Here is a 15038-nt window from a genome sequence, read left to right as displayed (position 1 = left end):
TGAATACAGATCCGATAACGATTGCGTCGAACCGTTAGAAAATTTTTTTCGGACGTTCGAGCTGGTTACTACAGTGTCCAAATTTGTTGCATCGGTGTCATCGTGCTCGAACGTCTTGTGCCCATTTCCACCGATGTTGATTAACCTTGATCTCAGTTTAACTTCCCTTTTTTTATTTTTTATTTTTTTTCAATTCTTAGAACTAAAGAAAGATTAAGGAGTAACTCAAACTGAGATCAATGTTAATCTACACTGGTAGAAACGGACATTACATAATTACTTTTTGATAGACCAACGTAAAATTGGTTTTCGATCTGTATCCATCTAAATGTTTAGATACTACAATAAAATTGTTCTTGCCGTGTGAACTTGCCCTGGCGAAAATGGTGTGTTTATAAGATGCTTGAGTAGATATGTTCGATTGGAGTTTTAAAACATTTATCGAAGTGATTATAAGATGGAAATTGAAACAATTAGAATTGTTTACGAGATGTTCACAGTAATTTCATAGACGTTTGAAAAGTGTCGTGTATTTTCAGAATGCTGGTCAAACACCCTTTGAATTTGCGACGCGTTCCGAAAGCATAGAACACTTTTAATGAAACATTCCCCGAATATTTGTAACATTCTCATAAACAGTTCCATTTAAATGAATATTTGTTGAATATTTAAGAGGCACACCATTCTCTCCAGGGTTTCCGGTTGAATAGACTAAAGGGGAATGCGTGCGAGAGTACGGGTACGTCTGTGCGACAAATTGGGATCAAAAAGCGAGAAACGCATGTGACGTTCCTAATCTAACGACTTTTAATACTTCACGTAAAAAAAAAAAAACCGGAGCGGTTTCGCGTTTATGTATATTCCTGCGCGAGGCAAATTGAGATTTATCCGCGTGTGATCTTTGGCTGATTCGCATTAGGGGGATGTTCGCGAGTGTGGTAAACGAAAGTGAAAAGAAAGAAAAAAGAAGAGAAAAGTTAATATCGCGCGACTTTTATAGCGGCGCGCTTGAATTTTTCAAGTACGAAGTAGCACTTGTAGTAAAAACCAACCTCCGCATGCTCTTGTAAGTTTCACGATCAAAACGCGCGCAATTGCTATATACCCATACGAACGGGAGCCCTCTTCACTCCGCTCCGCGGAATACGATCGTTTTATAGATAAGCTTTTGCATGGGATGTCGTAACGAACGATTTCGAACTCGTATTTTGTACGTAACAGCGCGTACGGAAAGAGATAAGATTAGAACAATGTTCCATGCGTGGCTGGCTCAAATAGCTCCATGGATAGTTTACGACACTCGCACGTCGAATACGAGAAATTCCATTATTACGGGGATTCCTCGATTTATCATCGCTCTCCGAGAGATATTTTCGAAATTGTCACCACACCTCTCTGTCGCTTCACAAGTACACGTTGGAGTGATTTTGTTGCCTCATTACACAGAAAAATTTAGTATTAAATCAACAATTTATTGTTTCATATATAAGCAAGAATATAAAACCTTCTTGGAAAAATTTATAATTTTAAACAGACGTAATTTGCTCACATGAAGAGAAAAATTTTCTTCACGTAAGTAAATTATGTCCATTTAAGATTATAAATTCTTCTAAAAAGATTTTATATTTTTGCTTATATATGAGACAAAATAAATTTTGTTGATTTGATATTAATATTTTTTTCTGTGTATCTGGAGTTTAAACGAGACTCTTCACCTTATAATCGTAAAGACAGCAAAGACACCCGTGATTGATCCATCTGATAACAAAAATAGGCAAGTTCTCTCCGTGTCGAAATGAAAGAGGCACGTAGTACAAGGGATTAAAAGATAGAAAAGTTTGTTACGGTGGAAACTCGATAAACTTCGACTCGCTACCATGGGTATAGAAATTAATTGAATGCAAAATCCTTTTGTGGGTTATTCGTACTTTGTATTAACAATAAAACATTATTTTCAAAGTTAGAAAATGTCAGTATGCATAAACAAACTGTTGCAGCTTTGCTCAGTGCACGGTGTAAATCGCGTTTTTGCAGCGAGATCGCAATGAGAAAGAAAAATTGTTAGCTGGACTGAATTTTTCAATTTGATTAAATATATTAAATTCAAGTATTCATGTATTTAAGTTGAAGAGAAATTTAATTTAATTTAAATACGTAAATACATGAATTTAATCAAGTTGAAAACTTAACAATCAATTTAGTTAGGTTAATAATGTTTTTCAGTGCGTGGGTGATTTAGTTAATATGTATAACTGAACCGTAAACGGTGTGCTATAGAATAAATTAAAATAAAAAAATATCCGATAAAAATTAACAAAATATGACGGTAAAAATATCAGAGGAGTAGTGCTTTTGTTACAAAATGTAAATAAATAGCTGCATAAAGTGGGTTGTAGTTAGTTTCGTAGAACATCTGATGCTCTTGAATTAAGAAGAGAACGTCTCGATATCTTTGTTTTATATCTTGTTCGTTTTCGAGATGTCTTGACAAAATCACAGATGTATACCGCGCAATTAACATAGAGAAAATCAAGGTTGCTTCAATAAAATAATTTAATATATTATTTTTTTGCCTATCTATAAAAGAGTTATGGAAACCATAGTGCTCTAGATGCGATCTACATGGCTGCCCCAACCTTAGCAAATATAATTGCATTGTGGATGTCACAGTCGCAATCTAACTGTAACAAAATTGTATTATCAGATGACGACGTTATCAGAAGCATAATAGAATCTCATTCACATTTTATTCACTTAGTAGCAAATTGGAAGCAGAGCTACGGCGGTTCTACACACAAGAATTTGATGCAAATTGGCAGCAGAAATGAACCAGAATCGCCAGTCCGCCATTAAATTATCTTAGGTTATATGAACACATTTTATCGGAAGAATACGAGTTTAATTCGGATGCGATTGCTACTAATTTGGCGTACGGACATTTCGCTGACGAGAATATAAATAACGCAAGAGAGCTCACGACATGACACACGTTATTTTATGTATGAAAAATTCTTCGCGAGTTACTGCCGCTGTCCATTCTATTATTGTAATAGAACCAAACTCTCAATGCTGCGCCATGCATCTCTCTATAAATCTCTCGTGCAATTATTCTATTTGTTCGGCAAACTATGTTAAAAAGATAACAATCCTTTTATTGCAGCGTGATTAAGGCAACCGTACGAGAGGATATTCTAACTGAATTACTTATCACAAGAACTACGCTTATACACTGTGAAAAAAATTTTCGTGATTCAAGTAAATATGTTATTAGGACCATTCAAGCAAATTATTTACTTTACATAAATAAATATCACTTGTTTGTAGAAAATATTATTTCTTTGAAATAATATTTATTTGTGTAAAGTAAATAATTTGCTTGAATGGTCCTAATAACATATTTACTTGAACTACAAAAATTTTTTTCACAGTGTATGAACCGTATAATTATAGGGCATATTTTAACTGATATTTACATACATTTCTTTTTCAAACATAGAGAATATTGTTATAACAAGCGTAGCAATTTTTTTTTTGTTAGTGTGTAACCCACGAAAGGCTTCAGAATTCAATTCACTCCTATACCCGACGAGTCAAAGTTTCATTAACTTTTCGTCCATTCCGAACCTAAATATCATGACAGAGTAGCCGTCTAAGCACGCATACATCATTTATACATACATTCCGTGAGGCGTTATCTAGCGCTTCCGAACGACCACGGTCCATGCTTTTTCGCCCTCGCTCGTAGTCCACTTGTAGCAAGTTCAGTAACTACGCCGGGCCACATTTAGAAACGTCAGACTCTTGCGAAGGAAGGTAAATCCAGGTGAGAGAGGCTCCGGAATACCGAGCATCTCAGACAGTGAGAGATAGCAGCGAACTTTTCGCCCCATTGGGAGTGCCAAAAACCGCGTTTCTCGATCGCGTCTTTATGATACTGCGCGATCCTTGCCTCTCTCTCTCTCTCTCTCTCTCTCTCTCTCTCTCTTGCTAAACGAAGTTAGATTTTAAGAAAATTGCGCGTCTGAGATGAAAAAAGAGCGGCATCTTGCGCGCGTCATCACATTAAGACGATCACGCTTTTCATCTACATGAATATAAATATCCCGCTGTTTTCTCTGCGATCTACACCCAACTTTCAACGTGCCGAATTTGACTCGCGATTGTGTTATAATGCAAGCGCGACGGTTATAGATGCGAGTTATCCGCTTCACCGTTCTTTATTTGCATTTTAATTGTTTGCGCTCAATGGCTCACGCTGCTCATTATCCCGTTCATTAAACGCGAGCGATATTACAATTTTAATATTCGCGATTGTCAAACCCCCGTGATTTCTGAAACGACGGAAAACACGTGACTTTAATTTACAATAATTTTACCTCTAATTTTGTTTGGATAACATTGAAACTTAGCAGCCAGTTTTCTGTAATTCGGTGTAAAACGTTCGGCCACGTGGCTCCAAATTATTTATCGAAATTTAGAATTCGATGAGGGAAAAATGAAATTAATTGCATCGATGATGCACGACATTTTGGTTAATGCGAGGAATTTGCAGCTTCCATAAAAACTCATATTTTATGAATGAAACGCGTAACCTGCCTTTTCACAGAGTTATTAACAGTTGCAATATCATCCCCCGTGAAATTCATTTATTTTTCAATTCTCCCCAACGCGGTCTTTTATTCGATATATTTTTTTTTGTATATCCGCGCGGAAATACCGCGTAAAGGTTAAATATCATTTCGCTTTTGCATCCTCCAATCGCGATTTGTTGTGTCAATACGAGCGATGTATTAATTCGGCGCGCGGTAATGAACGCGCGTTAATAATCCGTACGCGATTAATATTTGCGGCGCGTTTTGCACTTCGGCGTCCACCTCAACGACGGCTTGCACACCGGCGCGTCGCGACGCGCGTCGTCACGAGCGTCGTGGCGTCATTATCTCTCGGAAAGTAATTGCTGTTCGTTAATGACATCTTGTGCGCCGTCCCGGTACAAAGGCGTCGCTCGGACGCGACGACGGGGACGCCGACGGCGGCGGCGGCGCCGCGACGTAAGGAGGACGTAGCCGACCGATTATTGTACCGAGTAGGTGGGTTCGTTCTCCTGGAAATCAAATAGGCGTAATTAATGAATTTCCGACGATTTTACCGGCACGAATTAAGGTGCGACGAATTCATTTCAAGCGGGAACAAGGAACGCTAACGACGGCGGCACTCGCCGAGAAGATACGACTCGCGTTTCGGTGTCATCCATCTGCGGGAATCGGAAAATCGATGCTACTCCGTGATGCAGCGGCTCCCCTACCTTATTCGTCTTCGTTCGAATTAACCGCGTAATAGAAGTGAAGTGATTTGCAATCGTACGTTTTGTTTTCTAACATCGTTAATACGCCGGATTCGAAGACGGCGTCGACGGGCGACTGTTCATACGGCATAGAAAAAGTATCGCAAAATATTGCAGCATTGCTGAAATGTCCGCTTCAGAAATACGTAATGTTGCAGCAACATGTATAATATTGTATTAACGTTGCTGCAACATTCTTATACAGCACCGATTATTTCAGAGAGCTTTCAGAAAGGTTTCAACTAGAGAACTGACGACAGTGGTTGCTACCGGTTGCGCAATTACTTTTCTAAATATCTATAGTGCTATCAATAATAATTTTAAAATTGTTGATAACACTATCAATAATGTTAAAATTGTCGATAAATTGTGGATACTATCGATATTTGCAAAGATAATTGTCGCGCAACCGATAGTTAATCATTATCGATAATTTTCCACCTCTAGTTTCAATCTTTCACATTTCACGTGCAACATTTCTGAAAGGTTCATGCAATGTGTCATATGAAATGTTGCAACAGAAATGTTTCGAAAACCTTGTGATATGGAATGCTGCAATAGAAGTGTTTTTGAAATCTATCGTGTGCAATAAATTTTAAAATTGGACTTTAAAAAATTTTTAAATTGGAAAAATTTATATACAATTTTTTATGTATAATTTTTATTAAAATTTTTTTTAATTCTTTGAATATAATAAATTAAAATATTATTTCTGAAATAGTTTAAACTCAAAGTAATTTTAAAATGTTACTGAAATTTCGCTGAAATATTGTAATCTATTGTAAATATAATAAATTTAAACAATATTTCTGAAATATTTTAAATTTATAAAGTACACTTTAAACTTAAGTATACTTTGAATTTAAAATACTTCAGAAATAACATTTGAATTAATTATATTTAGAGAATTATGATTAGCAGCATTTCAGAAAGTTTTCAGCAACTTTTTGCCATAGTAATATTTCAAAAAGATTTTAGTAATTTTTCAGCAATATTTCTGCAAGGATTCAAAAGCGGATATTTCAGAGACGTCTTTGAAACGTAGCAGACACATCTCTGACGTTTTAGAAAACATTTTTTCATATGACATTTTCTGAGACGTCTCTGGAAAATTTCGGTGCTGTATGAGTCACGCATCAATATTTCTGAAGCGGACATTTGATCGTTGCTGCAATATTGCTGAAACATTGTAGCAATATTTTATGACGTCTTTGCTATTCTATGCTGTATTGATTCTTTTGCCGATGGAAAATTTAAAAAAATGCCTCTAGGTCAATTTAAGTTAATATATTCAAATGTATCTTATTTAGATCAAATGTCCGGGTGTACGTACATACATTTGTGATTTATTTCTGTTGTTGAGCAGCTACCTTGAATATCGAAAAATATCTGCGCTAATGCGATTAATGTATTGGAATACACTCCTTCCCTCCCTTTATGATTTATGCATTTCGCGGTGATACGATTAAAAGTTTTGCGACGCAACTATAGGAAAGGATTGCAAACCGCCGCGCCGCCCGGAATTAATATCGGTTTTCGATTCCCGGCTATCATCCATTTTGCGATCGCAGCAAGAGATCGATGTTGTTCTAGACTTCAACCTGTTCGCGAGCGCGGCAGCTCGCGGCAGCTCGTACATTAATAAAAGGTGATAATAACGTACTAAACTAAGTGGACCAACGTCTCAAAGCCACATATGGAAATTCTAAAAAGGGTCGTAGCGTAGGGAGACCCGCTTGAAAGTGTTATAAGTGCATCGCGTTAACCCATCGGCCGATCGATCGTCCCTTATTCATCGCCCTTTCGCGAAAAGCCATTTACACGATTGCATGGAGCGATGACGTGTGAAAAAGCGACGGTTGTCCAGGTAAAAGGTTCACTTCAATGTGCACTATTAGATTAAGTATATTTACGAAAATTGGCAGATACGCGAACGTTAAACAACGAGTGGGGGTATAAATGTGTACATACGTCAGGCATGCAATGCTGTAGAGACGAAGAACAAAAAGTTATTAGGATTTATCGGTAGATAAAGGTGCGAAAAGTTGCTGATTAAAAGTTTAATAATTTAAAATAGTTCAAGTTTAAATAACTTACGATAAATAAGTACGTTTAAGAATTCTAAATTTCATATAAAGAAGGAAGTTACATATGTCCTAAATTTACGAAATATAAAAGCTATAAATGTTACATATAGAGCTGCAAATTTTATAATATTTTTGAATATTAGTGTAAAATTGTAAATCCTTAGTTTATACCTTATTGTCAAGTAACTAGCTCTTAAATTGTATTTAACGTTAAATTCGGATATATTTTTTCATATTAAATGAGAGAGGCACAATTTTATATAACGTATAGTGAAATATATTATTCCATCACGATCGTGTCTCAGTTTACGAGACGACGGTTGCGTTTTCCGCCTCAATCGGAAAAATGCATTACCAGTGCTGTATGCAAGTTTACGAGTGTCATGACTGGCGAATCTCCCCGCGATGTAACAAAGATTAATGCACTCGAGCACGAAGCGTGTTGCGATCGGACAGGCCGATCGGTTAATCGTTAATAGGCGTAGATAGAAAAAAAAAAATATCTATATCAGCTTGAGCTACGTGACACGTACCACTGTCTAAAAAAAGGAAAAAAAAATAAAAATTAAACGTACGAAATATTTCCATAAATCATATACATTTATATATATACATACACATAAATATATATTATATCCGTATTTATATATAGGAGGCACCGCAACTTCCTTTTCTAGTACGTTTTAAACTACCATTTTTATTCTCACGAGACGCTACGTTTTTTATATTTTTACTAAGGTACGAGACGATGCGTGGTATGCAACGGTGTCGCATAAGCGCATCGCGTAGACATCTCGAATTAGAAAGAAAGTTGTATTCAAAACACTAGACTGAACGCGTTATTGTAAAAGGACTAGTCGTACTCTGGCCGAATTTCGTTTTTAAATTCATCCCGTAATGCCGAGATGTAAGATGTACATTGTACGATCTGTATGTGCTTGCTTGCTCTTCGTATATAACAGTATCACCGGCTGGTCCAGCTATATTCGCTCTGTCATCCTTTTTTCTTTTTAAAGATATTCAACCGTATGATGAACACAATTAAATATTTCCACTGGCAGTATTATCGGCGGTGCGTAAACTTTAAGCGGTTTAATTAAAAAAAAAAAAAAAAAAAATCTATACACGTTTGTTTCGGAGGCATACAAACGCGAAAAAAAACCCATAATAGACACGCTGGATTGCCTTCGGTGCAATTCAGACAATGATATTCCGCGGCAATTGTGCGCGGAGAACTGCTGCGAGTTATTGAAATAAAAATGTTGGGAAAATAAAATTTACATTCCCCAATCAACGAAATTCACTTCGTTTCATTTTTCTGCGAGAACAGAACGAGATATTAAAGTTTCGTCAGTGAAGGCAACATTTAGCTAAAATCAGCCTGAGATATAAATGATACTCCGATAAAAACTATAATTAAGTGTATAAGAACCCCATTCCCTTCCAAAAACACACACACACACACACACACACACGCATATATACGTATATCTATATATATATAACCACTTTACAGCCACACATTCCCTATATAAAAGTCCCATTATCCTGGGTCGTAATAATTAATCTTTCGAGCACTACGTAAAGGTGCCTTTAAGTTCCGCGTTTCACACGTTGGCTTGGTTCACTTTTGTCCCCGCCTCTTAGAATATTAATGGCTCTTCTCGGAGACAAAGACACGAAGACGATACGGCGAACTTTTAAAGCGATTAATATCCTAACTTGCTCCGAACGAGTGACGCGCTTTTGTTTTCTTTTTTTTTTTAATATATTTTCTGCTTACGATTATACACACGTATTTTTGTTGAAATAACCAGCGAGTAAGTACGTGGTGTGACGTGGCGATTCGCGCTGTGCATTCGAAAGCCAGTCATCGCGCGTAAACCACGTACCTAAATCGTGGGGATTGGCGATTAATTTTATGAGCCATCGTCGCTCGAAAATTATAGTAATCGCATCGACGCTAACTCTAAGTCGAAATACGTTGCCGTCTACCTGCAGAACGGCAATGCGGCTCAACGCTATTCGTTGGAATGTAGATAAATTATTTGACGACCGATCTATATATATATATATCGGGTATATCGCGCCGGCTATTCTACCGGCTGATACCGATATCTCCTTTTGTATCGTCGAGTGTGTGAGTCTTCAGCTTCGGTATGCGATTGCCGATGTGCGTGCGATAATTAGCCGCGACACGTCCATGCCCTTTGCTCACTCGACGCAGCTACAGGTAGTGTAAATACATGTTACATATATATATAATACATACATATATCTATATTTTAGTGTGCGTGTGCCTACTTCGTCTTATAGTTTGATACTGTTGTATATATACGCGAACTGTATGTACCTCGAGTTACTGTAAAACACTTTAACTGTCAATTACATGGAGTTTTACGATATACACAAAACTTCAGCCAGCGTAAATTACATACCGTAGGCATATAACATACATATACATATGTACGTGTGAGCCCGTAAGTACGCGTCGGTATATAAATGTCGGTATATATAAATGTGTGAGATGACGGCCTGTGCATTATTCTAAATTAGGTACGTTCGAAGTAATACCCGTAGGCCCGTACGTATGTAATTGGCGATAGGGGGAGAGAGATGTAACTCGATTCTAGGGAAAGTGCATCGAAGGAGGACGTAACTTCTAAGAGTATCGAGACGGGTAAAATACTGTCTCGTTCCCGCTAACTTAATCCTAGATCTCGACAAGATCGTATCTATACATATATAACGCTATAGTTTCGCAAGGCCTATTCTGTACTTGGGATCCTTTCCGCGCCTTGGAACGCGTATACACAAGGTATCGTGAGTACAAATTGTATTGTACATTGATATTTCTTGCTCATAGTATTCAATTGCTCTTTTTCTAGAATAAAGTGTCTTGTTTTTTGGGGTAGGAAGGGAAGGAGGGAGGGAGGGAGGGAGGGAGGGAAGGAGGGGGAGAGGGTCGATGGGTGGATAAAGTCGTTAGATTCTGCCTCTCTCTGATACGATGTAAGATGCATTACAGCCGGGATATACTTACCGTCGCGCAAGAAAGTATTTGTATCTTTACAAATCCATCTTCCAGTTTGTCTCTTTAAAAGTTTCAAAAAGAGAGAGATTCGCTGTGCTTTAGGGGGACTTTACTCTTGCGTTGTAAAGGAGATATTCCGAAATGGTATTTTACTTGTTGACGATTATACGCATGTAACCATTCGCCGTAAACTCAAATATAGTGTTGAATGATATTAAACGAATTATTAAATCAAATGGTGATTACGATGTTTCAAACGACGTTGTCTTATTAATGCGCTTGATCCTTTGTAGCTTTCAAGTGTCCTTTAATTTCCAATCGTCGGTTGAGGTAAGTGCTAGGGGTACCTTTGTCTCATCAGGCCTCGCTGTGTCATGGCATTTTATCTAATCTGATGTATTTATTTACAGTATAAAACGGTTATATATAATATATATATATGAATACATATAAATAACGTAAGAACAATGAACATATCATTACATGCGCACGCGTTACGTTATGTAATATATATGCTTTCGGAGATATACACGTGTATTTAAGATTCGATTCTTTGCACATGAATTATATCTTTATTAACGGATTTTTATCAATTGATTGGTAGAATGAGATTATTTCGAAAAATACATATAATCGTATAAAAGCGTATTTCTTAAATTTTTATCAAATATAAAAGTATCGAGTTAATATATATCGGTACAAATTGCTTATAAATATAGGATTAGATAATGTGAATTTTGATAAGAAAAGAAGAAAAAAGTTCTGCTTCACTTGTAATAATTAAAAGTCTGATCAGAAAGCACGATCCTTTTGAAATGACTATTTTTAATCCCTAAAAGATACAAGGCTTTTACAAAATTCGAACAACTGAATTATACCTACAGCAATAATTTTGCTAAATTTTTCAATGACCTTAAAACATTTCTTCTTTTTTTTCTGTAAAATTCAAGATCGATGCTCTGCGCAGGAGATAGTACTGAAAGTTCTATGCTACATGCTCATATTTACACAATATCTCGTAGCATTTGTTAGTTTCTTTATTCTGATGTCGCGAAGAGAGTAATGATTTAGAGAATGATCTCTTAAATAAATACACAATGGGATGATTCGCATGCTTACACTAATAAGGCGTTTCCAATGACGATGTGATCGTTATACCTTGCCTAATTCGCGAAATTTACTTTTGGTATTTATTCTTTTTACGAGTAACCTAACGTAAAGATACAAAAAGAACATATACGAACGATATATTACTATAGGACACGAGTAGGTTGAATAATTCTTTACAGATATTGCACACGCAATGTCCCAAACGAGCTTCCTTTCCAGCACGAGAAAAAGCGCGGCTGCACCGTGAGAGTTTTATCGAGCAGCAGCGCTTCTTCTTCAGATCCTTTTTGTCATGTCGCTTAATCGTTATAGCTTTTTCTAATATCTATAGGAAAGTCTGGAATGATGATTGTGTACGTGTGTATACGTGTGTGTGTGTTGGAAGCGCTCGATACGCCCCGAGCGTTTTAATTTTCCATTACGGAAATGACGAGGCGATGACAATAATTTAGAAGCGGAACGCGAGACTACGGTGCACGTAAGTTCCAGTCTCTCGAAACTTTCTACGTTCAGCGTAAAGACCAGTAATAGAATGTCTCGAGAAATCTGTGGATCTTTATATTTGACGTTTCTAATTCTTTTTCGAAATGTGAAATTCTACAAAATCGTGTACTAACGAAAACAAATTCTGGACGTGTTTCGCTTCGTTGTCGAGCGCGCGTGCTACGACGATTTCGACGACAGTCTGCTCGCGGCGGCGGAACGATTTACCCTGAGTCGTCAGTTCTTCTTGGACAGCTCCTGGAAGAAGGCCTCGATGGGCAACGTCGCCTCGTCCGTGGTGATCTTGAACTGCGACGAGACGAGCCTGCTCTCCGGCGAGACCGCCTTGAACATGCCCGGCTTGTCGTACAGAGCGGAGGCGGAGCTCGTCAGGTCCGCCACGCTCTGCGACGCCTTGGCGAACAGTTCCTCCTCCTCCTCGGAGCGCACCTCGAACTTGGTCGTGCTTTCCGTTTCTTCCGTTTGCTCGTCCGCCCGCGCCGCGTCGTCCTCGCTTCCGGCGCCGGTGGTGGTCGCAGGGATCTCCAGCTTCTCGACCCGGCTCGTCTGCCCGGTCTCGTCGTCCTCGGCCGACGCCGCGCCGGTTGGCGCCGTTTCCGTCTCCTCGTTCAGCGAGCCGACGCTCTCCCCTTGGCTCTTGCTCTCCTGCACGCCGAGTTTCACCGGATGGCCGTCGAGCGACGCGGCCTCCCCCTTCTCGCTGACGATTTCGTTGCCCACGAGCCGGCTGGCCGACGAGGCGGTCGAGTAGAAACTGGTTTCCTCGGCAGCCATCTCCGTAGGCTGCTCCTCCTGCCGCTTGCCGTCCGGATACGCCGTGGCCGAGTTGCTCTCCTTCTGCAGCCTGCTCTTCATGATCGGCCGCCTGCGTATCGACGACGAGTACACGTTCTCAGGTCGCGCCGACTGCCTGGAGCTCGTTGCGTCGCTGTTGATCTGAGATCGCGTGGGATTGGTCGTGGTAGAGGCGATTCTACTGCGATAAACGTTACCGCTGATCGGCCGTCTCTTCGGCACGTACTTATTCCTTTCGGTCGTGGTGGACCCGCTGCCGTCCTCCGAGTATCGTTCGTGATCCCTCGCGGTCGTTGGGGACGACGTAGTGGTTCGATAGTTGATCCTGGAGACGTACTTGTACCTGCCGGTGGTCTCTCGGACGCCGTCACTCGTCAGCTGAGCCTGTTGATTCTTCGCGCTCGACGTCCTCTGCCTGGTGTGAGGGCCGCGCGTCAGCGCCTCGCTGGACGGCGTCGGTGCGATTTCCGTGGTGGAGGATAATCTGTTCTTGTAATCCATGCGGCTCTTGTAGTCCTTGATGCTGAAGCGCGGTCTGGGGCGTTGCCGTATCTCAACGGGCGGATCTTGTGCGACCTCGACGTGGAGGTGGCGACCTGGGGAGCCTGCGTTACGGCCTGCGCGACACTCGTCGCCGTCGTCGCCGTCGTCGTCGACGACGACGACGACGTTGTCGCGGTCGTCGCGGTCGTCGCGGTCGTCGACGCGTCTGTGGTCGCGCGATCGTAGTAATTACCGTCGGTCTTCACGTAGAGCTCCTCCAGCGGTATGCTGGTGACGATGTTCACGTTTTGCTGACGAGTGTCGACGTTGGCGCGGTTCAGCTCCGTGAGTCCGTATTCCGGCACCTGTTCGGACACGGCGTCGCCGTCCCCGCGATGTTCCTCGCGGTAACCCTCGTTCTGCTGCGAGAAGTCGTAATACTGATTGACAGGCTGGACCGTTCCGTACGAGACGCTCGGCTGATTCGTCGCGAACTGGTTGTGCTCGTCGTAGCTCGGCGCGGACTCCGTGGTCTGTCCGTACGAGTTTAGAGAGGCGTGTGCGTTCTCCGTGACGAGCTGCTGCGCGTCGTACGGCTCGTCGTCCTGGCTCACTTTCGTCCGATGACTCGGTCGTTTCCTGGCGTTACCTCTCTTCTCCTCTCGCGCGTCCTCGTTGTAGCTCACCTGGGTGGGCTTTATACGTCTCCTTCGCGACGTCTCGTGCTGATTGTGCTGCACGTCCTCCCTATTGTACTTGAGGAAGTCCTCCTCCGCGTAGGACGTCGTGTCGACGACGGGCTCCTGCGTGGTCGTCGCGGTGGGCTTCCTTCGCCGTGCCGGCGCGAGCGCGACCGGCCGGCGAGTTCTGCCTCTCTGCGCCGTTGCCGGCGTCTGCACTTCCGGCGCCGTCGTCGTCTGAATCGGGATTTCCTCCGCGTACAGGGTCAAGGGAACGGTAGTTTCCGGCGGCTGGCTCGGCGGCTCCGTTGCTGAGACCTCGTGCGCGATATTCTGCGGCTTCTTGCGGCGTTGCGGATCGCGAGACGGTTTCTGCGGACGGTACGGACGCGTCTCGGTTTGAGGCTCGCGATAATTGACCTGTTGCTCCTGATAGCCGTTCTGGTAATACTGCTGATAGTGATAATTCTGGTTCACCTGGTTCTCCGGAATCTGGGGTACCTATGGGGTACCTACGGTAGACAGTATCGCGTGTTTTTTTTTTTATATCCTTTAGGCGAGTAAATTGGTCAATGAATAATAAATTGAACATATGTAGGGTAAAGTTACCGATATCGTACCGGCTCCTAAATCGCACCACTTCGCGTATAGATTCAACCACAGTACTTGTACACTCTTTGTGAAATTATTTGGAAACTATATAACATTATCATTATTCTTCGTTGAACTCAACAAGAACAATAGAAATTTTGTTGTTAACATTTATAGAAAAATCGTAACTTTGCTGCTGTTTTTCGACACAATTTGTTGATGGCTTGATTGCAAAAAAAAAGGTAAAATAAATAATCTAAATTTTGATAATTTGTAATGATCGCAATATTATTAAAATTAAATGAACAAAGTTTAAATATCTTTATATTCTTATTTGTAAATTAAATAAATAAAGTTTCAAAAAATACTTTGGTGTTCTAAATCGCACATATACATAATATATAATCAAA

General features: G+C 40.5%; 2 protein-coding genes across 7 annotated transcripts in view; one reads left to right on the top strand and one right to left on the bottom strand.

Annotated features, from left to right (window-relative positions):
- Nucleotides 1–15038, top strand: part of LOC105196261 (glycine-rich protein 5) — a 155386-nt gene that overhangs the window by 88443 nt on the left and 51905 nt on the right. The gene's annotated exons all lie outside the window — the stretch shown is intronic.
- Nucleotides 10540–15038, bottom strand: part of LOC105196240 — a 43268-nt gene continuing 38769 nt past the window's right edge. The window contains 2 exon segments of the mRNA XM_039448593.1: nt 10540–13413; nt 13416–14538. Of these exon segments, the coding sequence (XP_039304527.1) occupies nt 12296–13413; nt 13416–14538 (2241 nt within the window). The 3' untranslated portion in view covers nt 10540–12295.

The sequence above is a fragment of the Solenopsis invicta genome, chromosome 4 (assembly GCF_016802725.1).
Source record: "Solenopsis invicta isolate M01_SB chromosome 4, UNIL_Sinv_3.0, whole genome shotgun sequence".
Lineage (NCBI taxonomy): Eukaryota > Metazoa > Arthropoda > Insecta > Hymenoptera > Formicidae > Solenopsis > Solenopsis invicta.
This window is presented reverse-complemented; position numbering and strand designations above follow the sequence as displayed.